General features: G+C 37.5%; 1 protein-coding gene across 1 annotated transcript; it reads left to right on the top strand.

Moving 5' to 3' along the window:
• Window positions 1-4455: 4455 nt before the first annotated feature.
• Window positions 4456-26471, top strand: aco2 (aconitase 2, mitochondrial). Its single transcript, XM_017717331.2, has 17 exons — window positions 4456-4510; window positions 6989-7131; window positions 7981-8239; window positions 11482-11574; window positions 13381-13539; window positions 13760-13910; window positions 14139-14243; window positions 14710-14801; window positions 15538-15643; window positions 16397-16554; window positions 18028-18101; window positions 18246-18357; window positions 19302-19580; window positions 20510-20701; window positions 21193-21325; window positions 22528-22649; window positions 23209-26471. The coding sequence occupies exons 1-17, from the start codon at window positions 4475-4477 to the stop codon at window positions 23341-23343; spliced, it is 2349 nt and encodes a 782-aa protein (XP_017572820.1). The 5' UTR covers window positions 4456-4474; the 3' UTR covers window positions 23344-26471.
• The last annotated feature ends 1412 nt before the right edge of the window (window positions 26472-27883 follow it).

Below are 27883 nucleotides of genomic sequence, written 5' to 3'. Positions count from 1 at the left end.
TTACTGTTTGACAACCGCGCGTATTTATAGGGGACACGTTCAGCCACACCCCCGCGTGATGACGCGTATCAGGCTGGAACTACTTTCCGCACATTATAGTAATTAACACAGGGCTTTGACATCGTAGCACACACAGGCACACAGGGGCGCGCGCACACACACAGACATACCCATAAATACACACACACACACACACACACACACACACACACACACACACACACACACACACATATATATATATATAAATCATCCATTTGGATGATCATATATAATCATATATATCATATATAATCACTACTCCACTTGGAGTCATATATATATATATATATATATATATATATATATATATATATATATATATATATATATATATAGACTGCTGGGATAGGCTCCGGCATCCCCCCGCGACCCTGACGGAGAAGCGGCTTAGATAATGGATGGATGGATGGATGGATATATATATATATATATATATATATATATATATATATCCAAATGGAGTTCTGATTTATATATATATATATATATATACACACACACATATACATACATATATATATATATATATATATATACATATATATATATATATATATATATATATATATATATATATATATATATATATATGCATGTATGTGTGTTTATGTAAATGTATGTATGACCAGTTAGTGGCAATTAACTTTCTTGGGAACTTTCTATGGTGTAATACTTTCATATGAAGGTTTAATGGCTATACTACTACATGGAAGATTGTCTGACTGGATGTTTTTATTAATCCACCCTTTCCTATTATTTCTTTTTTCCCCCATTTTCAGTTTTCAGCTCTGACATTTGACTGGATGCCACTATTTGTCATGCATACATGGTCAGTAATGCGCTCACTACTTTATGTGGCGAAGTGATATTTCTGTGTGAAAGGCTGTGCTATGCAATGCTAAAAATATAAGAAGTGATAGCAACAGAGCTGCTATTGGCTGAAAAGGGGGAGGTACCAATGTCAGTTGGGCTGCCAGGGTGTCCAGTCAGCAATGCAAGTACTGGCCAGCTTGAAGAACTGCATCATGGGAAGTGTAGTCTTAGTTGAGCCAGGACCATTTTCCTAAACTTCAGCTGATGAACACAAAATCAAAACGTATCATGATTTGGCATTCTAATTGCCATCGGATAACAAATGTCTTGCTTTTTTCTTTATAGCCTATAGAACTAAATGTTGTGTACTTTAGCCACACAGTGCTTTCTATATTCATTTTATTATTCCATACAGAATTGCACACCAGAATGGTCCATATATATGTAGTTAGGATCTTACTTAACTAGCTGCACAATGATTTTAACAAGATTAAGCAAGTTTTGTTAAGAACTGTCACATCATACATAAGCTATACTGTCTTAAAGTTGATTTAAAAATTTGTAACAGTAATATTTTCATCATTACTATCAATGCATAGTCATAGTGGTTTATCTCTGTATTCAGCAGAGCTTTTAGAGATTTATTCCCAGAGTACATCTCCTACATCCTCAGAGAAATGTCTTCTTAAAATAGGAGGGATATTGAGCTTTCTAGGTAAAGGCCTCCTTTTGTGGAATTCATTAAAATTACAATAGCTGGGACTGCTGCTTGATGCCATGGATTTCTGTGGTTATTCCTGGATTAGTTTCAACTTCAAGTTTCATTATCTTTACTTGCACTGCCATCTTACATAATAACCTGTTGAAATAACAGGAAAGCAATGAATAATTTATTGTTCTGTATATTTTGAAAGACAAGATTGCTTGTAGGCATGGATAATCCAATGTTGCTCTCTGTGGATTTGACCCAGGACCTACTGGACTAAATGGCCTCACTTTATTGTACAGACATTTCCTTTTTGCCGGGATGAATGAATTCACTTTAGCTGAAAATGGTTTCTTTCCGCATAGATCCACAGTACAAATACCACAGTAATGCATTTTACTGCCACTCTCGCCTTTATAATCAGAAACTACGCTCACTGAACAGCAACAACTGTGCATGTTCCTCTCTCTGAACATCCCAGTTTATATTCAGGGTACTTCATTCCTTATTTTCTTTTTTCTGTTGTTGAAGATCTCATATTCTATGATACCCATTCTTACAAACTATGACCTCCTAAATGGCCAGGATACATAAGTCAATTACCTAACAGTTTGATTTGTATTGTGATGCATGAAGTAGTTATTCAGTGTTTCATAATAGTGACTGATGGTGATGGCGATGGCACAATATGGTATTCTAAGTATATCATGGATATCGTTAGAACAACAATATATATCATGAAAAGGCAGATTTATGCAAATTATAGAGAATTCGCAACAAAATCCAATGTAAAGCAACTTGCTGTGCTGACGTTTTTTCATAGATGTGGCACTATTTTTTTTGCTGGTGTATTTTGGTCATTTTAAGTTGTTCACAAAAAATGTTTTCAAGAACCTCAATGTATTTTCACCAAATTAGTGAATAATGAACCCAGGGATTAATAACTGAACAATAAGCCCACAGTTTTAAGACTTAAGTTGGTTTTTCATTACTCTCTTCTGGTTTACTCTCCAAGAAGAAAGTCCATCTGAACAACTGCTGTTATAGTATATAACTGGTCACCAGCAAAACTAGCAATGAGTTTTGCATGCTAGTATGCTGGACAGCAGCAATGGAAGTTATTAGGCTGATCACCAGCAAAACCAGCATAAGTTATAAGCAGTCATGGGCTGGAGGTTAAGGAACCAGCCTTATGACCAGAAGGTCGCTGGTTTGAGCCCCAGAGCCGACAGTACATGACTGAGTTGCACATAACCCTCAACTGCTCACCGGGTGCTGTGGGTAGGGCTGCCCACTGCTCTGGGCAAGTGTGCTCACTGCCACCGTGTGTGTGTGCTCACTAGTGTGTATGTAATGATTCACTTCACAGATGGGTTAAATGCAGAGGTGAAATTTCCACGTTGTGGGACTAATAAGGGTCTCTGAATCTTAGGTTATGTTTCAGGTGACCACACCTTCACCAGCACTTGACCAGAATAAACCAGCTTAGACCAGCATGGAAAGCATGCTGGTTTTTATCAGCAGGGAAAATTGCTGGTGATTTGAATGAAGTTACAAAATGGTCAGTGCCTGTTTCAGCCCACTGCTACTTCTCAAAATCCCTAAGGCAGAACTGCTGCTCTCTCAAGAACTCAGCAAAAGTCACTCTTTGGTAAATGATCCTGGGGACCCCCATAAAGACTACTCATCTTTTGTACTTGTGAGTTGTCACAAACCTCCTACATTTAAATGTGAACTGTACTGAACAGAGTTCTTATTTGAGTGCTGGAACACAGTTAGGCACATATTTCACATGTTTTCCCATTATTGTCCTAATCTCACAATCATAGGAAAGTTTCTGTAAATCATTCACCATACCCCATTAGCGATGTGTAATTAGACTATAAAGTTGGTACTAATGTGATTGGCAGATAATGACACATATGTGCCATCATAATGGCACAAAACATACATATTGAGTCCAATAAAAATGTTGATTCTAAGCTTCTCACTTCACTAAGCTTTTGAACATGTCGTCTACTGAGATGGTTCAGTGTGATTGTGCCTCAAAAGAGCTCAGTAACACTGAGATTAATAACTGATTATCACAGTGATTTATCAGTCTACTCAGGCTTTAGCAGGAACATCAGTGTTTGTACATAAACTGTTTGTTGTTTTCCTCTTAACAACACGCCATGCTCTGATTTTAAAATAGTTAACAAACAAGCATGGATGTTTTTTTTTCTTTTTGAGTGCGTGTTTTTATTTATTTATTTATTAAGTTGTAAAAAGTTAATTAATTTATTTCGAGTAATTCCAATTAAACACATTCTCCTGAATATGAAAAAAGTAAGACTATTCTGACTACTACATTTTAAAAGGCAGTACAGATATCTGAATACGGATATTTAATTTCTGTATTATTAATACCCAAATATTTACATCCCAGCCCAGGACAGAAGGGGCTGAATTACTAACCTAGTTTATATAATTACAAATTCTGGTGAACAAAATGTTGTTCTTGAGAGATTTTAATAGGCATAATAACCGATTTAACCCAAGCACACTATTATATGTGGCTGCATTTGCCTGAATTGAAAATAAAAGCTGTAAAAAGCTGCAAAGTGTAAATTTATCAGTGTGATTACCAAATTATGCCAGTGCAGTAGCTCGTATTTGGTCAACTGACCTGGCAGCTGAGTGGATAGGATTAAGACATTTGATTGATCTTCTTCGTAAAATAATCCCAATAAACCATTATAATGTAAAACAGCTAAAAAGTCGGTTGTGCCACCATGAATGGAAGAGAAAAACCCATGAACACTTTATTAATCTTTGTTCATGTTTATACATCTGCGAGGACTTTGGGAATGCAGAGGATTTAAAGCAGCCCGTTGACGTCACCGCCCAGCGACATCTTTGTCAGGGAGCAAAATGGCGTCCTACTGTATGACTGTCAGTAGATTAAGGGTAAGTTTACGGATTAAAATGTTTCTCCTGTGGCCGAGGCTTGACGGTATAAAGTGAAACTTCAGTTTAATGTGGTGTACCTGCCGCTAGACGCCGATAGGAAGGGGTTTAGCCGTTTGTGAGCGGTGTTTTCTCCTCTGCTGTGGTGCTCAGGTCACCGTGACCCGCAGAGCCGCCGCCGCCGCTGCTGCCGAACCGACAGCGTTTCGCTGTTTTACCCGCTCGGACCTTCACGTTTTAATCTAATTAAGGTCTTGGGATTATTCTAGTGCTGTGTTAAAACCAAAAAATCTCCGGCTTCATCAATATGCCTATTGATTGTGGCCGAGTCGTCTGCCGTTTGGGAAATAAAGCCTCTGCTTTTATGGACAGCGCGGCCAAAACAGCTGGACAGCTATCAACTGGTGCTGTGACACTTAAATATGACCCTTTCCTGTGATTCTTTCGCCTTAGAGTGAGATTAGAGTTTACTTTTGCTCGTGTAGACCAGGTTTGACGTTCTTTATAGTTATAGGAGGCCTGTAGGTGGACGTTATGACTTATCGCGATAATTAGACGTTTTAATTACACACTGCATCTCTCAATATTTTATCAGTTTCAGACGTCTGAGCAGTTAAAAATGAGGGGAAAAAGAACGGGTAGCGGTACATTTAAGAAATGTACTACACAAACTGAATACAGTGATTTTTATTGCATACTGTCTTGCACTAAATCCAGCAAACAGGATTAATTTCGCTCACTTTATAATGAAACATGTAGTTGGCCAGTGTTCTACAAGTACTAAGAATATACAGTGTTCAGAAATGTCTGTATTATGACTGTTTATCCCTGCAACTGTATGTACTGTCATATTGGCCATAAGTAGATCTTTAACTGTAATAATTCACATAATGACTGACATAAATGCATCCTCTCTGCACCCCCCGAATTGAGCCCTGAGCATACTGCACATTTTAGTGTTTCTCTTGCTCTACTGCAGCCATTTTAACCTTGGGTTTTATTTATGTAGCACATTTTTGGGATTCAGTCCTACAGCAAATTTAAAGTAAGGAAAAAGAGAAGCTATCAAATGTGCAAGTACATTATAGTCTGAAAGCAAAGCATGTTATATTAATTAACCTTAAAAGTTAAGGAGTTATCTTTTTGAAGATACAGGGGTTTTGCCTGACAGTGACTGTGTATGAGTGTTGAATAAAGTTTGAAGAACATCTAATAAACGAGGTGATGATGAAGCTTAGAGAGGTAATGGGTGTATATTGTGTAGAAAGAAACACTATGAAATCAGAGCTGGATGGAGAAACATTGACACCAATATGCCTCTCGTACCCGTGTAACAGCAAAAGCACCTCAACTTGGAATTAAATTAAAGTTAAATGCTTCCATCACAAAAGAATGTGTGGCTTTTCTTGGTCTATTTGACCTTGGTCTGATGACCTTGTCAGTGATGGTCTCAGGGTCATTCCCATGACCTTCCTTGGGGGGAAAAAATAGCTTGGAACATTGAGACACATCTTGTAATATGACTCCTTCAGTGAAATAAAGAATTTAAATGTTTGTACAGTGACCTAAGGTAGTGGCTCCTAAGCCTGGTCATGGAGGACCCCCTGCCTTGCACATTTTTGTGTTTTCCTGCCAAAACACCCCCCACTTCAACAAGGAAGGAAGGGTTTGGTAATTAGTGGTACTGAACGATTATAGCGCTGAAATAAACAGCATGGGTGAATATTTTAAAGTTTATGAGTTTATGAGCGTTCCTTGTCACATGCAGTTCATACCTGTGGTAAATGAATCACCTCTTCCTTTTTTTTATAGTTTATTGCACTCATTATGCTATGCAATGGCACATTTTGTTGTGAGAAACTTACTATGTCTAATTTCTTCTAAAAGAGGGTTTAATTTAGTACTTACTGTAATTTAATTAAAAGGGATGGAGTACTGACTGGGCCCATGCCTACGAGCCTCTGACTGCCAGAGGCCTTAAGGGGGCCTCAGCCTACGAGTACTGAGAGGACTAAAATACCTGGGACAGCAGTTATAAAAATGACAATGCTTCTAGGACTACTGTTTTTGCATTACACCTCTGTGTGGCTTAAATGAAAGTAATTATCTTTAGACATACCAGTCATGCAAAAAAGGGCAAACTGTGACAGTGCCAACACAACACAATATATTAGCAAGACTAAATTTTCAAACAAGAAAATATTTGCATTGCTCAGAGTGCACATAAAACGATTGAGATGATACAATTATTCACATGATTCTATTCTAAAGAATTGTATTTTGGCCAAAATGTGCGCATTTTATTGAATATTAAATGGTTATATTTGACCATAAGTGATGCAGTTGGCTTACCACTTTAAGATCTGATGTGTTTTTACAGCTCTAAATGATGACTACCTCTTTCACATCCAGAAAATGGTCATAAATGCTTCACGTGTAAATGTTTTGAATCAGTTGGTAAAATCTCTCTTTCTCTAGCTTGTCCTGGGTGATGGGGCCAGACGACTTCATGTATCTGCTGCCCTCAGCGCAAAAGCGAGTGTGGCAATGAGCCGCTTTGAGGCTGGCTCTGCCGTCAACTATGAGAAGCTGCTCAACAACATCAGCATCGTACGCAAGAGGTCAGTCCCTGCCCTTGGAATTCCAACAACTACCATTCTGTGCATGTCTATTAAAGCAGTACATCTCAGGCATGCTAACATGGCTAAGAGTGATGGAATAATACCTTTTAAAAACAGCCCAGCAATCAGCAGTATGCCAAATCAGATTCTAACTCGTGTACGAGCAAGATTCACTGGCTGGTGGATGTAATGCTAGAATTACTGTAGTCTTGCCTGGCTGGATGCTAGGGTTTGACTTAACTTGGCTAGTTTATGTCTGTTAGCCCAGAGATGCATTACATGGTTTATCCGCTGAATCACTTCATCAGTTAGCGACCAGGTTTGGTTGATGGTAGGGCAAAAAGTTGTGCTGGGTTTCAGCTATCTAGGACTGGAATTGTGCACTACTGAATATCTTGGTCCTTAGAATGGTCAGTTTATTTTTGTCCAACAGTTCGTTCCAGCTGTTGACAGTTGAATAAATCACACGGTCATGGTTTTTCTTAGAATTTGGGTGGGATTTATGAGTGAACAGGTGCTGTCCGAATGGACTTGCATTCAAATGTTTAGCAGTTTTAAGTGAAAGTCTCAAGTCAGAAGAAATGGAGGATTAATCTTTATTTCCTTCTTTATTTTTATGAAAAATCACGCTTACGTTGTATGACGCAGGCAAGAGTCTCGCTCACTGTGTGTGGTGTATACAATGGAAGTGAACAAAATGGCCCTAAAGAGCCGCTAAAACATAACTTGGACATTAGAAGAGCAGTTGTTGTGGTCAGTTATGAATCATCCTCTTCCCTGCCGCATCTTCATTCATTTGTCTTTGCCTCTTTTTTTTTTTTTTTATTTATAAAATCTCTCACTGGTTAGACTGAACCGCCCCCTCACTCTGTCTGAGAAGATTGTGTACGGTCACCTTGATGACCCGGTAGGTCAGGAGATTGCTCGAGGCCGTACGTACTTGCGTTTAAGGCCTGACCGGGTGGCCATGCAGGACGCCACAGCACAAATGGCCATGCTGCAGTTCATCAGCAGTGGACTCCCCAGAGTGGCCGTACCCTCCACCATCCACTGTGACCACCTGATAGAGGCCCAGATCGGTGGAGCTCAGGACCTTCAGAGAGCCAAGGTGGGACACTGTAGAGTTTGACACACATGATCTTAGGATAATTAGTAGTACCATCAGCTCACTTGGTTTTATTTCAGCAAATTTGACCAACAAGCTGAAAAAGGGAATCGCACAGATTTTTCTAAATTCCTGCATGAATCAGCCATTGGGATCTAAACAGCATCATTTAGATTGGTTTAGGGTGAAATAGCATATATTTCAGACTCATTGCAGTGTTTGTGGTAGGAACCAGGGGTTGTGATGCCTACAACACAAATATAGCCATCGTTTTTACTACCTTAAAGACAATTGAACCTACATATGCCTTGGTGTAATGTTTATAATAGTAGTACATTTTGAGATGTTTTCTTTGGAAACTGTTTTGTCTCATGATATACGTGTACCTCCTTATCTAAGAATTAAAAGTACAAACTTTCAATACTTCATCAACAATGTAGCTCCTGTTAAAAAAATAACCAAGTAAACTTCAGACACCATACAAGTCTTGATTGGTCGACTACATTTGAAGTAGAGCAGAAATAGTGTAATGCAGATTTAAAATATAAATAAATAAATTTAAAATTTTTAAAAATTACTTCGAGTTGAATCTGAATTGGTTGTTATTCCTCTCATGGTAGCTTTATGCAAAAAAGTGTTTGAGCTAGAAAAGAGCTTGATAATTAGCGTGAATGTTATTCAAATCAGGGCTAAGACTAAACTTTTGACACCATAGATCTTCTGAACATGAGGACCGTGTGTTTTCATGTGCTGATTGGAAGACATTATGAGAGTTATTAGGCTTTTAAAGAAACCTGTCTGTATAGTTCACACATCACTTAAATCTGAGGCTCGCATAGTCCCATTGGGCATATCCAGTTTTTAAGAAAAGGCACGGTAGACCTTGGACTCCAGTGATGCAATGAAATGCAACACCTGAGAACAGCCTGCTGTCTAAACACAGAGTGAGGAACAGCAAAAGTACAGAGATACTGGAGGCAATAGAACCGCAGTACCATGAGAAAAATGGAAGACGAGGCCGTACCATGATTAATAGAAGTCCTTTGATACAACAGGGAACGACAACAGCATGAAAAGAGAGGAGCAAACATCAAAGAGAGAAAATGAACTACACAGCCAAAAGTTGCATTCTGATATGAACAGAATACATTTTCTGTTCATTTAATGATAGAAACAATTTTGCAGAGCTAATGTTAGACTGTGTATGTGAATTAAACTGTTATATTTAGGCAGCTCAGTCATTACATTTTTGCTAACAATTGTCATATAAATGAATTTGGTGAACAAATTAATTGTCTTTATGCTTATTTCATGCAGCATTGCAAAGTACAGATCTTCAAATGCAACACTTTGTCTCTACAAAGATCAAAGTCTAGTCCTATATGGGTGTTAAATCTGAGCAGTAAACAAATGACCGGGAAAAAATTTGATGGCTTTTAAGTTTTGGTGTTGGTTGAGGCTGAGTACTATGATGAAGAAAACAAACAAATAGATCCTTAAACAAATTAAGCCTCATCTTTCACATATTCAGAGAAAAACATTGTCGATGAAAAAGAGGAAGAGAAAATCCAGCAACAAATGGATGGATACAATCAGATGAATCATGAACCAGAAGACTGAAGACACAAACAAAAGATGAGATGCTTGAGAAACACTAAACTTATGGTCACTACTAGGAAACAGAACCAACTTGATTGCACTTCTTAATAATGAAAATTATCAATAGAAAGAGCTGCATTGGCAGTTTACTGATTTTGCTTCCAAGTGATTATCACATTGTGGCTAATATTAGGTTGTACTGATATGAAATTAACTTTTTTTTTTTGTAAAAAAAAGTATTTACGCCTTGTTTGTCAAGACGTGATCTGGCCATGATGCAAGGCGTGAACAGGCTGTTTGTGTGGAAAAAGTACTTCTGCAAAGCATATATGCTGATATTATTTGTTATTTACATAACTAACACTAAACAACCCCCCTCTTAGTGGGTTATAGCACCAAGTTCAAAGTTTTTGTTGACCTTTGTGTTTGATATAAATATCAGACAGAATATCTGGGATTAGGTCACACGGCTTAGTCCAACTTTGAACTTTTTGCATCTTATTCCTCAATGCAAAGGTACATAGGACAGTCATGTGGATTATTTTTTTCAGATTAGCTGTATAAGTTCAGGATGGTTATGTAGCTGGTTTTAAATGAAGCTCTTAACATGGCACATTAAAGTGAAATTTTGCTGTTTTTGTTTATTTTTAATGTCTTTTTTCCTACTTTTAAGCAAAGTCATTGAATGTGTCTTGATCTGAGGTGGTTCGCTATGAAGATAATTTGTAAAGGAAGTTACCGACTCAAAATGTCTTAACAGTGGTGGTGAAAGGAACCAGGGGTTGCAGTGTCTACACAATTATAGGCATCTTATGTGCTGTCCAAAATGATCATCTACACTTCTCTTAAGCTTTTGTCATGTTCATAATGGTAAAATAGTGGTGAATCTGGGGAAAAATTCTTTGGGGACTATATTGCTTTGACACCTTGCATGTACCTCTCCACCAAAAAGAAGTTTGAGGTCCAAAGCTTATCTCCAAACTACTGTAAAACAATGCCTTAGGCATCAGACTAAGTGTATTCATAACCATTTCTTTTAGCGAGGTAGCTTTATAGAGGCATTAAACTTCAGACATCTGGCTTTTATCACTGCCACTGTGAATAATTCAAACTTGTACTACATTCTAGAGCAAGTTAACATCACCTCAGATCACTGAATGACTGTTTACATTTCAACCTTTTTATGATGCAGGGAATTGGTGAAATTCCTCTGGATTTATATGGTTGTTTGTACCTCATATGTTTACAATGGCTCAGCCAGTCAGATTTAAGAACCAGAGATATTTATTTTATTATGCTTGTTTAAGGCATTAAACTGGGTTTACTGAGGTTGATCTTACTCATAAAGTGATTCTACATGTGAGATTTTATGACCATCTCTGCAATACACCAGACCAGTGATTTCATACACGGCATTTCAGTGCATCACTGCTCAAAAATGTGTTTGTGCTTTTGATACTGTAATGAACAGGACGTAATGCTGTGGAGAGCTGCTCCCAGATCAGTGCTCTCCCTCTGAATGAGGCCTGATAAACTTGGTGACCTTTATGTTTGAGGAAGTGACTTGGAAATAGTGGTTGAATTTACCAACTCATGTAAATCATATGTTGTGAACTAAAAGCACTTATTTCCTTTTTGGCTGCTAGGAAGTGAATCAGGAAGTCTATAACTTCCTGGCTACAGCTGCTGCCAAGTATGGTGTTGGCTTCTGGAAACCAGGATCAGGAATCATTCACCAGGTAAACAGCTCCATTAAATGTGCCTAATTTTGGAGATCACACACAGTCTACCACTCAGCTGCACAAAGAGATTAACTACTAGAGGTATAAATGTATTGATGCATCAGCTTCAAGGTTATTGTGCTACGACTTCAATTTTAGAATGTTAGGCTTGATTAGAATAACGTTCAATCCACTAATAGGTATGTGTGTATATATAAATATCCTCTAATATTTCAACAAAATAAAGTTCTTCCACTTCCCAACGAAATGGTTGGTTTGTGTTTATGGTCTGTATTTTACTGTTATGTAAATAATTATTCAGACACATTGGTGTACTCAATATAATGTTTAATCAAATCACAGCTGACAAGGGACATTGCAAATGTTAAGGTATTTGTTTAATAAATATACAAATTTGTTTCATGTAACTTATGTTGCATGATTATGTAAATTGAAAACTTTTTTTTTTTTTTGCTAGCTTAGCTACACCAGCATGCCACAGCTTTAACTGACTCCTTATTTTACAATTTATTAGGTAGATGTAAAATAGAAATTTTAATGTCTTAGTTTAAAAAAAAAAACCAAAACACCATTGTTGATCTGCTAACTGCTACCTAGGGTTGGGCATTTCACAATATTATTCAAATATACAATGAATATCCTTGGGTCTTTTTTTAAAAAAAAAAATTCTTTGACCAAGGATAGTTTAAGATGGCATTCGGACATCTCATGGTGCTTATCTATGAGAACAGTTAGAAATGCTTAATTGCATATCATCAGACACCCTCTGAGATTTGTTTTTTGAGCTTTCATGACTCAAATATTCTGACTCATCCTTACTGCTAACTGTGCAATCCAGCTATCCCAAACATTAAGTTAGCTACGTTAGCACAGCTATGTCCTATAGCTGAAACTTCCTGTCACCATGTTAGATTTATCACGTGTGTGTGTGTGTGTGTTTTATATATATAATAATAAAATATAATATATATATATATATATATATATATATGGGTACATGTATCTACTGACTTGCTGATATTGGTGTGTATATTCTATACACATTTACTGATTTGCTTAGCTTGTACTACAGGTTTTATCACTTTAGATTAACGTGTGTTTAAGGATCCAGGGTGTCTCTCCCCCCTCTGTGATAAAATGGCAATTAGTAAATAACAGGTCATGTTGTGCCCAAAAAGTAACTAATTGTGCAAAAAGAACAGCACGTATCATCTTTGACGTATTTCCATTCTATCTAGTTTGCGTATTTGTAAGGTGTAAAGAAATACTTCAAGGTGATTGGACAGAAACTCCCACGTACGAGAGACAGGCTCAAAAAATATATATTACCCCCTCCCCCCCCCCCACCCCCCCAAAGTAGCTACACGAAGTGCTTTTTTCATGGAAGTACTTAGAAACCTTGTGTTTGCAATGGAAATGTGAACTCTGCATTTGATACCAAATTTTATACATGCCAAACTATGTAATTGTAATAGGCTGTCCAAGAGGAGTTAACCATTTATAAAAAACATGGTTTTGTGTGCAGAGGATCTTTAAGCAGCAGACATTCTGCTAACTTATTAATGAAAGTTATTAATACATTTACTGTGTCTTGTGGAGAAATTTTAGAAATGTATTGGATCATTTTCTAAAGAATAATATTCTGATTTTGTGAATTGTGAAAGTTGCAGTTCTGCACATACAGAAATTACCATGAAATACATAGAGCTGCACATGCACTTGTACCCACGTTACTACTCTACTGCTACACTTGCTGTTCACCTGGCGTTAAAGAAATGTGTTAAAATATTTATTTCTGTATAGATTATCCTGGAAAATTATGCATACCCTGGAGTGATGCTGATTGGCACAGACTCGCACACGCCCAACGGTGGTGGTCTTGGGGCCATCTGCATTGGAGTGGGCGGAGCTGACGCCGTAGATGTCATGGCAGGAATTCCATGGGAGCTGAAATGTCCCAACGTGAGTGCGATCATAAGTAAATCATCTCCAGCTCCATTTAAACCCTCACCTGTGTCCCTTGGAACTCCTTCTTTTTAATTTTCTTGTCCTTTCAATTGAAGTGTAATTTGCATGTTATTCACTTTCAATTTCAGGCTTAGAAGGCAGTTGTAGACCTTTATCCTTTCTTAGGCATTTTAAATGACCTCTCTTACTTTCTTGCCTGCTTGCTCTGTTTCAGGTGATTGGGGTGAAGTTGACAGGCAGTCTTTCTGGTTGGACATCTCCTAAAGATGTCATTTTGAAAGTTGCAGGCATTCTGACTGTGAAAGGAGGTACAGGTGCTATTGTGGAATACCATGGACCTGGAGTCGACTCCATCTCCTGCACAGGTGCATATGCATACACTTAAAATTTACGTTGTGACCCAGAATCAATTAAGTTTACTGTGTTCACCATCTGCAGCTTTCTCAAAATATTCCACAAAAGAAAAGCTTCAGTTTAGCAGTCATTTCTGTTTAGGATTACCTTCAGTGTTTTCCAAGTGTAAATATTGCAGTTCAGTAAGATTTTGAATTGCATTTCAGTAGGATTTTGAATTGTGTTTGTGCTGGTTTCAGGCATGGCAACTATCTGTAATATGGGAGCTGAGATTGGAGCCACAACATCCGTGTTCCCCTACAACCACCGCATGAAGACCTATCTGGAGAAAACCGGACGCAAAGGTGACTGTTTACCCCTTATTTCATGAATGGTCATATTGTTCTATTTAAAAGAAAGAAAGTAGTTTTTCTGTCATCATCCATCAAAATGTTGTAACTTTTGCATACCTCTGAAATATCTTAAGTTTTGATAGTCGTTGTGCAGTTGGAGAAAGTTAATTTTACCCAAAATATTGTTTTTATCTCCTCCTTCCCACCACCTGTCATCAGGCAGAAACACTCAGCTAGCTCAGAGACCCTGCCTGATACCGTTTCAGTCAAATACAGTGCCCTCCACAAATATTTTTTTACAGCTCATTTTGCTCAAGATTACCAAGGGTGCCAATATTTGTGGAGGGCACTGTATGTCACATCAAGGGAAAAAAAGCTAAGACTTTTAATGAAAAGGATCAACTAGGTTATCAGCACTAATGAGCTCAGTTCCGACATTACTTCTCACAATCGTTCATTCTTTTATTGTTGTTTTCAGAGATTGCTGAGCTGGCCGATGAGTATAAAGAGTGTTTGGTTCCTGACTCAGGCTGTCACTATGACCAGCTTATTGAGCTCAACCTGAGTGAGGTAGGTCAAATGTTCATACTCTGTATGAACGGAGTGAAGACTAGAGATGGGGCCAATTTAACAAAACAAAATACACAGAAAAAACTAAAGGGTTACATTCGTAAACAAATGTTTGGCACCCACATCAAATGAATGAATAATTCAACACATCTTCGGGGACTGAACTGAACTATGGCTCCCTGTAAGATGTTCACTTATGATGACTGACTATATTATTAAAATATGTTGAACATATTTGTTGTAAGGCTCCAATAGACAATCATTTCACTACAAGTGTAGTATTTAAATTTCATTGCAAAAAATGAACTCCAATTTAAATAAATCCTAAAATATATTCAGGCTGTAGAACTATATTCAAAGCCTACAAATATATTCATAAATGGAGTAACACTGAAGGGTAATGCTAAATAGTAGATATGACTGAGTTGAGAGTTCTCTTTCACCAAATACTTTTAGCCAGATAATGCAACTGTTTAGTGTTCAGATTCTAACTTTGTGTTTGTTGAGGCCTGTGGTTTAATGGCAAGTATAAGCAGTACGCTGTTTAATTTAAGTGATAATTCTGATAAACAGACTATCTAAATTTGAAACGGTGATTATCATTAGGTTTTTTTATATTATTAAAATCAATTATCATCCTGTTCCTATTCAAGAGAATCTGAATTAATTTGACATGCATGCCTACATCAAATGTTACTGTGATGTTTAAGCCTAATTTTGTCTTTTTGCTTGTTAGCTAAAACCTCACATCAATGGACCCTTTACTCCTGACCTGGCTCATCCAGTGTCTGAAGTTGGAGCTACAGCTCAGAAGAATGGCTGGCCCCTCGACATCAAAGTGGGTGAGTTGATGTGCACACATGCACATATGCTTCTCAAACCTAACTGTATATCCAAATATTTGTTAGTTTAATTACATATTGGCCAACAAATTTTGCAGTTTATACCCAAATAGATTGTCTAAAAACTATGGTACAAGTTAAGATCTGACCAGATCAAGACTAAATTTAGGAATTCTTTTATTTCAAGTTAGTAAATCCTTGGAAATTGTAATTCACTCAATTTTGATAATTAAGTCTCACACACAAACAAAAAGATGTAATCGAATCAACTAAAAAGTTAGTTTGTTACCTCCTCAGCTACCATCGGGGTGGGGGTGCTACTAAGTTGTTTTTGCTCCCCAGGTTCTTTCCATTTACCAGAACTTTGTCACTTTGTTTCTGCAATTCTCCGTAAAATGAACAAACATACAGTCAGAGTTCAGGCTTCAAGGTGGCTGCCAGTACTTTAGCCATGTGTGGTATTTTTGTACTTTATTTATTATTTTTGGTCATTCAGTGTTAGAAACTACATACAGTAGTCAATTTGAGATTACTTAATAGCTCAGTGAGGTTTAAAGCAGTGTGTGATTGGGGCATGAAGTTTGCATGATGCCAGTTGGTGGGCTACAAGCTTCCAGTACATGCGTTTGGAGTACGAGGAGAAAACTGTGGAATTTATTTATTTTTTTGCTTTAAGTCGTACTTCAAGTCCATAATTGCAGGCCATCATGTTGCATACAGACGTCTAATAGGTTGTGATCTGATGTTTTATAGGTCTGATTGGTAGCTGCACAAACTCCAGCTATGAGGACATGGGCCGTGCAGCCTCTCTGGCCAAACAGGCTCTGGATCGCGGCCTGAAATGCAAAGCTCAGTTCACAGTCACACCTGGATCAGAACAGATCAGAGCTACCATTGAGAGAGATGGATATGTAAGCACTCACACATACATATTTAAAATCATATAGAAAAAGTTTGGAACAATATTGTTATTTTTTGTACAATAATAATTGTATATTAAGCTTGAATAACAATGTAAATTTAGAGGAACTATTATCGTCTGCAGAATTATTGTGAGAAATGATATTGTGATCCAAGTATAGTTAGTAATTACACTTGCGCATTACAGAGCCGTACCCTGTAATTTGTATTTTTTTATGTTAATACATTTATCATATAACTACCAAGTGGACTAGCTTCCAATAACCTATATCCATGGGTTCTCCAGGTTTGTGCCATTTTTCCATGTGATGTTTAAAGTATGTACAGTGGGGTCCAAAAATGAGACCACACTGAAAATCTGATATTCATTTATTTATTTAACTTATTTTTCCCTGATAATCCTGGAGATAAACAATTTTTTTTTTGAAAGTTTGAAACATTTATAACAAAACCACAAATGTCTCTTTTTTATTAAGTTGTGTGAAGCAAAATGAAGAAATATCTGCACTATTTATTAGTTTATTATATTTTATTAGTTTATTATAAAATTCTGCACTATTTATTAGTAACAAATTTGTGACGTTAAAACCAGATCATGTTAAGGTCAGATTGTTTTTGAGCCTCATCTCTTCCAATGAAGTGGAGTTGATCTACTCATAAGGCTTTCGCACGAACTTGTGGAGCTAATGCAGCTGAAGTGTACAGTCATTAAAGCTAAAGAGGAACTTGATGTATTAAACACTAAGCAATTCTGGAATCCAAGTAAATACTTCAAAAGAAGTTTTACTCCAATGGTTATGGTGGTATTGTTTTAAATTAGAAAAGAATGCAAAATAGAAGCATTTTCAGTCATCTCAGATTTTTGGAATCCCCTATTTATGTGTAGTTCATGGACTGGTGATATTCTGTTAGTATAATCTATAATTACATGTCTTGTATAATGACTACTTTAGAACAGTAGATTAGAATGACTGGTCATATCATGCTAAATCAATAATAAAACAAAGAAATCAACACTAAATTGAATTATCATGATATTCAATTTAATCATTAATCAGCTCAGGGAAATTGTACATGGAAGATTTAAATATAAGCTAGACATGAAAGGTATTCTTAGATCTTTTGTTTAAAATTAATTTGAGAGCAACAAGAAGTTATTACGTGATTATGTTGTAATTATAGAATTTGTTTTCCAAGTTATCAGCTGTAAAGCATGATTGCTACTTTGGAAATGCAAGGCGTTCTAGATAATATAAGATCTTATAACTTCATTCTTGAGGTCTAAAGCTCTGTTTATTTGGTTCCGTACCCCTAGCTTCGTTTTCATTCTTTGAAAGCTGTTAGGCAGGACCTAGTACATTAGAATGATTGTATGCATTTCTATAAATTAGTTTTTTATTATTGAAAAGTTTATTCCAAACTTTGTGTACACCCCTGTGTTCATATTTGTCTAACCTGTGCAGGCTAAGATCCTAAGGGATGTGGGCGGTGTGGTTCTGGCTAATGCGTGTGGACCGTGCATTGGGCAGTGGGACAGGTGAAGGAACTGCAGTACACAGAAACTATTCTCAGTCTTCATTTACTTTACTTTACTGTAGCCTGTTGAAAACCAGACAAGTTTCTTTGTAATGTATGTATCAAGTTTGTTTTTTGTGTGTGTGTGTGTGTGTGTCTTTTGCAGACGTGATGTGAAGAAAGGTGAAAAGAACACCATTGTTACCTCCTTCAACAGAAACTTCACTGCCAGGAATGATGCAAATCCAGCCACTCACGCTTTCGTCACCTCTCCTGAGGTACAGACACAAACAACTTAGACACAGGATGTGAATGATTTACAGATTAACTGTAAACCAACAAATAAGCTGTTTGACCAGTCATGTCACTTAGATGTTTAATTTCCAAAAAAACAGTTTTTATCTTGAAACAGCAGGTTAATTTTTCAAGTTGATGGTTTTTGAATTGTACACATGAGAGCACAGCAGACAATTTCAGACCATAGGTATTTAGATGCACCGTTACGATATATCGGTTCAAGGCATTAATTGAGGCAGTAAGCTAAATATATACAAAAACTTTATTTATGGGGTGCCTTCTATTGTAAGGTGGCTGTCCTGTTAACCTCTAAATTTCAGCTGAAAACAATATTTGTGAAAATGATACCGTTTTTAAAGATTTATTTTGAAATGATATGGAAAAGTTCAGATTTATTCCAAATTCCTTCTGTTAGCAAATTTTATTACTGTGACAGTGTTTGTATTCTTGTTTTATACCTGCTTCTTTTTATCTGTTCAGACTTGAGCAGCTTTTTTGCATGAGTCATAAAGGTTGATTTTAAAAACATAACTTCATGCTTCCTACATACACATTATGCACCAAAATATTTTTTTCTGAGGTTTGAACAGACAAAAGGAATCAGTGATGCTGCATATCATATTATTCACTCCCGATGAACTGATGAGTGAGCGATGTTTACTAACACACTGCATCAAACTTTCATTCTCAAAAGACAAAAAAAGTTGGTACAGGCACTTTAAATACTCATGATGTTCTTTATAACCTGATGTTCTTGAAACCAAACTGTAAGATAATGTAATATTGCTCTCTCGCTCTCTCGCTCTCTCGCTCTCTCGCTCTCTCGCTCTCTCGCTCTCTCGCTCTCTCGCTCTCTCGCTCTCTCGCTCTCTCGCTCTCTCGCTCTCTCGCTCTCTCGCTCTCTCGCTCTCTCGCTCTCTCTCAGATCGTCACTGCTCTAGCGATAGCAGGCACTCTGAATTTTAACCCAGAGACAGATTACCTGACTGATTCCAAAGGAGAGAAGTTTAAGCTGGTGGCCCCTACAGGTGATGAACTGCCATCACGAGACTTCGACCCTGGAGAGGACACGTACCAGCACCCACCCACAGAGGGGGGGTCAGTCAGAGTGGATGTGAATCCGCAGAGCAACAGGCTGCAGCTGCTCGAGCCCTTCCTGAAATGGGATGGTAAAGACCTGGAGGACTTACAGGTGTTGATTAAGGTGAGAGAAATATTTTATTGGAATTGTGCAATTTCATCATTCACTAATGAGGAGAGTGAAGCTGGAGACTTTAGTTGATGTACATTAATGAATTGGGAAGGTTGTTAATGCTGTCAATACCTCATCGCAATTTTTTTTTTTTTTTTGGTTTTTATACCATTTGAAAATGCCAGCTACCCTTTATGTTGTATCAACAATTTGTCAAATGGGCTGTGAGAAATTGAATTAAAATTATGTAAAGTGAAATGTACATTAAAATGGAGTTTTCTTTTCCTTAAAATGATCGATTTAGAGATACAAGATTTTATCTTAATCTTAAATACTAGGTTTATGGTGGGTCTGCATTTTTATAAAGAACATGTGGGGCTGCTTGCAAAGAGATTTTCTATCTATCTAGCTATCTAGCTAGCTATCTAGCTTGTGTGTGTGTGTGTGTGTGTGTGTGTATAGATAGATAGATAGATAGATAGATAGATAGATAGATAGATAGATAGATAGATAGATAGATAGATAGATAGATAGATAGATAGATAGATAGATAGATAGATAGATAGATAGATAGATAGATAGATAGATAGATAGATATAATGTATGTGTGTGTATATGTGTATGTATGTATATATATTATTATAGTTAAAATGCAGCCTACTGTTAAGGTTGTTAATTATTGAACTAGTTATGGCTATTCTTAAAGGAAAGTTACATGATTTTCAGAGTTTATGTATAATTTAGTCATTCAGAGTGATTCTTTTCTTTTGAAATTTGACATTTTTAAATCCATACTTGTTGGCGAGGTACATGCCACATTATGTATATAAACTGAATGGAATGAAACAAATTGGCAACAACTACTACTAGACTGGCTGTATTTTACCATTGAAGGTTTCTCTGTCTCTCACTCTCACTCACTCACTCACTCACTCACTCAGGTGAAGGGGAAGTGTACTACAGATCACATTAGTGCTGCTGGGCCATGGCTGAAGTTCCGTGGTCACCTTGACAACATCTCCAACAACCTGCTGATTGGTGCGGTGAACATTGATAACGATGCTGTCAACAAGATCAAGAACCAGCTGACCGGAGAGTATGGGGGTGTACCAGACGTGGCTCGCTTCTATAAGGTATGCACACTCAGGCTCTGTTGTAGGGTCTGGATACGTGGTCATGTCACTCGCTGTATAACAGGTTCTAATAAAGATCAGGGAAATATAAATACTGTGCAAGCATATAGTGTGATAATAAAATAACAAAACGGTCAATAACTTCCATTGTGAAAACTTTATCAATGCAGCATTTACTAAATATGTAGCACCCTGTAATGTTGATACAATCAACATGATTGTTGCAGCAAGTTGATCCACACTACAACTCTATTACAAATCGATTTAAAATCGCTTCTGTTAAAGAGAGAATTTGAAAGCGTGCTTCCAGTACATAGAGAGGGACTAAAGAAAGCAGTTATTAGTGGATTAATTAAAACAATAGTCCATAGGTTGTTCTTTTATTGAAGTAGTTGTTAATTGCTGACCTAACCTAAATGTAACTGATGTATGATTGTTTAGACAGTGCAGAGTCCGGTGGGTGATGTTCTCTTTTACATGTTTCTGTGCAGGCTAATGGTGTGCAGTGGGTGGTTGTGGGAGACGAGAATTATGGTGAGGGCTCCAGTAGAGAGCATGCTGCTCTAGAGCCACGACACCTGGGAGGAAGAGCAATCATCGTCAAGAGCTTTGCCAGGATCCATGGTATGTGTGTGAGGGGGGAAAATTTGAGTATTGTTCGTGTTTGTGTGTGTGTGTAAAAGTCTAATGCACTGTGGGATTAGATTACTTTGTCAGGGGCATGTCTGTGACAAAACTGTTGGCAATAAAAAAATAAATACAACAGGTTGAGCAGGTTTCTAGTGGGTTGGATTTTATTATAGAAGTTAATTTTAGTTCTTTAACCCCATTCCAAGCCAAGCCCAAGGTCCCTGTAGTTAATGAATAATTATTATTACTTATTATGTAATAAGTTTGGATTTTTAAGGGGTTAAGGAACTGACAAGGATATAACTAGTCTTTTAATTCTGAAAATATGTTCTAATATAAAAAGTAATGCTTCATACCTGTAGCTGCTGTTTAATCTGCTTTAATGAGCCTGTGCGATCTTACCTTTCATCATTAATTACTTGGGTAGAATATATGTAGCCAAAAATCTTTTTTTTTAAATTTATTTATATATTTTTCTTTCCCCAATGCAAAGTAAAATCTACCTGAAAAAACATGGAGATGGGACTAAAATATAAGACCGCTGCTGAGTTTGGTGAAAAACAGTAGGCCTGTAATTTTTTTCCAAGGAAAGGGGGAGAAAAACACTGACATCCGATCTGCGCTGCAATAAAATTACAGATATGCTCCTGTAACAGAGGAAATTATCCCAGGACCCTAAGTATATTCAGTTTGGTCCAAATAGGGCTTAAGTGTACATGTAGCATGTTTGAGTGGTTGTTTTCTCATTGAAATGTCAACAAATGCATCATTTTCTGTTACGCACAGGACTGCAGGATTATAAAACATAAGTCACTATGAGCTTGTTTCACCTTGCATTAACACATTTCATAACCAGATCGGATTTGCGTATACTTTGACCAGATTTCATTTACACTTGTAGATGCAAAGTGTAAACAACCTCCTAGAGCTGATATAGGATCTGTTTTTGTGATCGATTGCTGTACACAGGGTTGTAATCTGCTAGATGAGCACTAAAATCTTGACACCGGTTAGATTACAGGAAATGGGAAATTCAGTGCATCTTTTTTTTTGTGAATTTTGCCTACAAAAATGACCAAATCTCATCGGATATTATTGTTGTCTTTATAATAAATTAACATTCCAGGATCAATGCAGTTCAATCACCACTGCAATACCTTACCTCTAATATTCAAATTGCTTGTGTCCCTCTGCAGAGACTAACCTTAAGAAGCAGGGCCTGCTGCCTCTGACCTTCTCAGACCCTCGGGACTATGACAAGATCCGCCCTGATGACAAGATTTCCATCGTTGGTCTGAAGTCTTTCACCCCAGGCAAGGTCAGTCCACTCCACTGTGCTCTTTCTGGTCTGTCAGCTCTTCTGTCCTCTTCAAGATCAACAGCCAGCCAACCACTGCATTTGCATGCTGGCTAATCTTAGCTTTACTGCAGATGTGTAAAATAATATGGATATTATATACTATTCACTAAATTTAGGACCTTTTCCATTCCTGCCAAAGAGGGAGACAAACCCCAATGCCTTTTCACACTTCCTGAAAAAAATGGCCACAAATGCTGTCTTTCGCATGAGTCCATGGCTGTTTGCTCATTTAATGCTCAGAGCATCAAGCTGAAATACACACAGCTCTGCTGTTGAACTTTTTGCTGCTCGGACACACAGCTCACAACTCACTGCTGTCAGTGCAAATTATGTAAATTCATGACTGGAGTTTTGCTGAGTTTGCACAGTGCACATGCATGCAAAATGGAAAGAAAAAGCAGTAAATTCTACTCATTAAGTTTATAGCAGTTTGTGATAATTATTGATGAATAAAAAAGCAAAAGCATTGAACAATAACGCTTGTATCAGTAATTTCTGTCTCTCTTTTGCTCTCCAGCCTTTGGCAGCAGTGCTGAAACACTCTGACGGCAGTTCGGAGAGCATTGTGCTCAACCACACCTTCAACGAGACGCAAATTGAGTGGTTCCAGGCTGGCTCCGCCCTCAACAGGATGAAGCAGCTCCAGAAGTGAACAGCAGGAGGAGTGGGGACAGGAGTTGGAGATGTGTGGGGTCATGTAAATGATGGGGAGAAAATGCACATTCAGAGGATAGTTTGTAATCAACTAGGCTAGTAGTGGATTACTCACATACCCATTATAGAGCACAGTCTATACCTCACACATGCATACACACACACACATAACAGGTCGCTGTACAGATTGAACGCGCACACCAGACACACACCCCACACACACACTCCCTCAGGATTACTGTATTGTGCAGACAAGGCACACACACACATGCATGCATTTTTTTTGTTGTTTTTAAATATTGTATTAACCGAACCTTGTCCACACCATGTCTGTCTAGCACTTATTGTCATAGTGACCTTACTGACATTGTTACTGTAGCAGGTGTATATAGACACTCCAATTCAGTCTTTTCTCTCTCACGTCACTCTTTACTCCTTTAGCCGTCCTGTGAAAATAGCTGCTTCAGCATTGGTGACTCTGCTTTTGGCTGTGGCCTGGACCTGTGTCAATAATGAATATTAGACTGAATCTCTTGTGTACTGCAATATGTAGCTCATCTATTTAGTGTGTTGTATTTTTAAGCTGCAGTTTCATGACTGTAGCACTATATAGGGAGTAGGGAGCTATGTTCTATAGGATTTCTGAGCTGTGGGGCCTAATGTGATCTTGTAATGAAAATACAATTTTTGGTGCTGGGTTGCGGTGAAATTTGGCACTAGCAAGGATACACTCCCCCTAAACCCTCCCCAAACTCTTCCAGTCTTGTGTAGCTGAAGTGCAAATCCAGTTGTTTGGCTTTACCCGAACAGATGCCAGTTCTTTGTGCATCGTATTTATTCTGGCTTCATTGTCATAAACGTGAATGACTCTGGCTGTAAACATCTGCTAGTAAACCACTGTTAACGGTTACCACCACTCCGGTAGTATCCTTTAAAGCTAAACTATATGTGATCTGTTTTTTGGAGTTTTTTGGTGGGACTTTTCATCCATGCTAATTTGCGGTACAGCCTTGGCCTAACGACAGCCTTGTTATCTGAGTGCACCATCACCCCCTATGATGTATTGGTTTCAGAGTTTCACACTCAGCTTGTTCCCACCCTAATAAGTATACGTTTCTGCCTAAATTTAGCCCAGAATTTCTCATTTTTATCCTTAGATGTTGACTTGTAGGGCCACAAGACTGCTGAATTGGTTACTGATTTGAATGTTACATTGACAACACTTCCAAGAGCTCTTCTAAAATTCTAGATTAGTTGATCAGTGAGGCAACTTCTGTAAAAAGTAGTCTTGAGCTGAGTGGATTTTCCCCCAGCTAATCTCAGGGTTAACTTCGATAGATGCCAGAGTTAACTCACTAACTCACAAATCAAACTTTGCACCGGTTTAGATCACCGAATTGGCACTCCACTAAGAGAAAATGCAGCTTAGTTGTAGTCACTGCTTGTGTGGCAGAACTAGCGTTCAGAGTCAAGGCTGAATTGGAAGAGAGCTACTTCATAATGAATGCTAATTATTTTTGCTAATCATTTCTGCATTGGAAATAGTCTTTTTTTTTTTTTCATTCCTGTAATACTGTTGTGTGATCACTCAATGAGTCTCAGATCATCTTTAGAAACTATTTTCTCAGCTTGTGTGTGTGCAGCCTTGTCCTCCAGCTTGTCATGTTGATGACCCCACTCTCTGTGCTGACTCATGTCCTGTCTTCAGTGGTTACCATCTTGTCGTGTTTTAAGAAACTAGACGCACAACAGCGGTCTGCAGGCTGTGTTTTAAAACACATGGCCTACCACACATAGTCTTGTGATTCACTCCTTTTTCAATAGCTAATTTACAGTTGTTTAAGCCTATATCAAGAGCTTTTACTGCTAGCAAAATGACATCTTGAAGAATCTGTAGTGGTTTGCCTGAATGTGATCATATTTAGTAAAATGTAAGTGAAGGGTGGAGCTTTTGAATGGCTATTGAAGAGAACTGCAGCTGAATGTCAGTCAGATTAAAAGGTAATTCCACTGATTTTTCAGCATTGGTTAATGTCTGGACTTTTGTAATGAGTTAAAATCTTCTTGTAAAACTGTCATTTCAATTTAAATGATCAAATAATCTCAAAACAAGCATGAACATGTATAAATAGTCTATGAGAACATTCAGTGATATCAGATTGTAATGGCGTACTTTAAGTGCGAACGTGGAAAGCACTTGTGGATTTACTTATTTAACTTAGTTTTCAGAGCCTGTGGTTTAGTTTTCATGACCCACTTTAAAGTGTTGAGCTACATTTTAAGTGAAGGTTTCCTTCTGAACATTTGGTTATAGTCTTGGACTATGCTGCAAACCCAGATCCTGATATTCTCAAGTTGTAAATAGCTTGTTTGAAGTGCTTTTGGATTGGGATAAAAAGGGAGAACCTAGTTCTGTAAGATTTGACAGAATGGCTGTGCACCTTTTTGATTTCCCACCACTTATGAACTGTACCTTTTTAATTTCATGAGATTGAGATGTATTATACAGGTCGAGCTTGTTATTGTTCTTGTAGTAAACTCATTCGATGCTAACTGCTTGAGATCTAAGCCTTGGTTTCTTTCCTCTGGTTCTGCATTAATCTACAAAAATGCAACTAGAATCAAGCATTAAAACAAGCATTATAGTCTGTTGTAGCTTTAGAATAACAGGTTCGCTCTGAAGTTTTCACAATTATGTGCAGTTCTCGCTTACTGAGCCGAATTGCTGCAAACCGCCCTGTCCTGACCTGGCTTATGGTCAGCACTTGTGAAGACTTGCCAGCTGTATGATGTTATAAAAAAAACCACATCTGTGTGCTTGTGATGTGATGTGCTTAAGACCTGTAATATCTGCTGAAATTTTACTGTACACTCACAAGTGCACATGCACTGTCAACTGAACTGACCTGTTATTGATATCATTTCCTAACATCTGGTGTCTCCTCTACATCCAAAAATGCGTCAAGATCTGTCTCAATGTCTCTGATTTTAATATTGATTTTTTTTTTTTTTCCTCTCTAGAAGGATGTGATTTGAAAGCTCGCAGTTTTATTGCTGGCAGAGGTGTTGATAAAGTCTAGAGAATTTCCTAAATTAATGACAATAAAATATTCCAGATGATGGTAACATGTTGTTTTAGCTTGATTTTCATAGAAATGCACACACATCATACAAATACGTGCCAAATACAGAGGAAATTGGGCCCAAATAAATGTGCAAGACCTGGTAGACCACCGAAACTGTCTCACCAGCACATAAACAGATCAAGCTCTGCTCTTGTCACGTTTATAAAAAAAAAAAAAAAAAAAAAAATCCACAAGTTTCTGTTCGTCCTTCCACTGTGAGCAGACAATGCCGAGTCTGAAAGGATGTGTAGCTGCCCAGATCTAAAATTGCACTAGAGCACAAAAACAGAACATTTGGATTATGAAGTTCGATTTAATGGATTAATACTTCTAAATTTAAGATCTTTAAAAGTTACTGAAGGCAGCAATTTGCCACTCAAGCAATCAAGATTCTTTAAGCCATTTCAACAGCCAGTGGTTAAGCACAGTTGATGATTGGTGCATGTTGTGGGATGTTTAACATGAGGAGTTAGTGGTTTGATCAAAGACGTGAATGCTGATGGATGCAATTTTAATATATCATGCGATAACCTTTGGACGTTTTGATTGGGAAGACACCAAGCACAATGTTGAAAAGATCAAGACACTTATTGAAGAAGCTGCTGGTGTTCTTCAAACAATGGACAGACCACCTCAGAGTCCAGACTTCAACATCACTGAAAGTGTCTGGGATTGCTTGGATCATGAGAAGCAGAAAATTTAACCAACTTATAGTGAACTATGGAGGTGTGAAAAAATACTGAACGCAAATCGCCCATAAGATTAGTTGTTGAGGCTTGGGTTTCATTTTCTGTTGTGTTTTCTGCTGTTTTCTTGACAATGAAAACCTTGTACTTAATGACTGTTTTGATAGGAAATTAAGTGACTTTTGCAAAGCATTTTACATATATGGCTATTTCCTAAAACTGTACCTGCTCACAGAATTTGAATGTGTTCAGATTTGCTTTGTGCCGAGTTCCTTTGAACTACAGATCTGATGTGTTTGACCTTCATATCTGTGATGGTTTGCTGTATATTTTGTTTTCTTCAGGCTTTCGGGGGGAGGAGAGTTTGTAGAGGCCATGAGCAGATTACATAATCACATTATATCACTGTACAGGCTCTAAGGCCCATATGTTAGAGTGCCCTTATGGTTTATTCATAATATGTAAGCAATATAAGTATAATGGTATTAATACCTACCAGAGATAGAAATAGAAATCAATAGAAACCATATACTTTATATTTAATATAGACAGTATACGCAGTCATGTGGAGATGTTTGAATGACGTTTGCTTTTCTAGAGAGCGCACTTCACACTTTAATGCACAAACACTTTATTTGCTGAATTTAATCAATAGTTGCTGATTAAATTGGTGAAAATGTGAAAACGTAGCAAATTGTGCTCTAAAATTTGCTGAAAAACACAGTTT

This window comes from Pygocentrus nattereri, chromosome 1, assembly GCF_015220715.1.
Source record: "Pygocentrus nattereri isolate fPygNat1 chromosome 1, fPygNat1.pri, whole genome shotgun sequence".
In the NCBI taxonomy this organism is placed as follows: Eukaryota; Metazoa; Chordata; class Actinopteri; order Characiformes; family Serrasalmidae; genus Pygocentrus; species Pygocentrus nattereri.
This window is presented reverse-complemented; position numbering and strand designations above follow the sequence as displayed.

Bases quoted from the DNA above. Each gene is read 5' to 3' on its own strand.
- aco2 (XM_017717331.2), top strand. From the start codon at position 4,475: ATGGCGTCCTACTGTATGACTGTCAGTAGATTAAGG. The intron at 13,911-14,138 runs GTGCATATGCAT...TGCTGGTTTCAG, and splicing joins CGACTCCATCTCCTGCACAG to GCATGGCAACTATCTGTAAT. The intron at 19,581-20,509 runs GTGAGAGAAATA...TCACTCACTCAG, and splicing joins ACTTACAGGTGTTGATTAAG to GTGAAGGGGAAGTGTACTAC.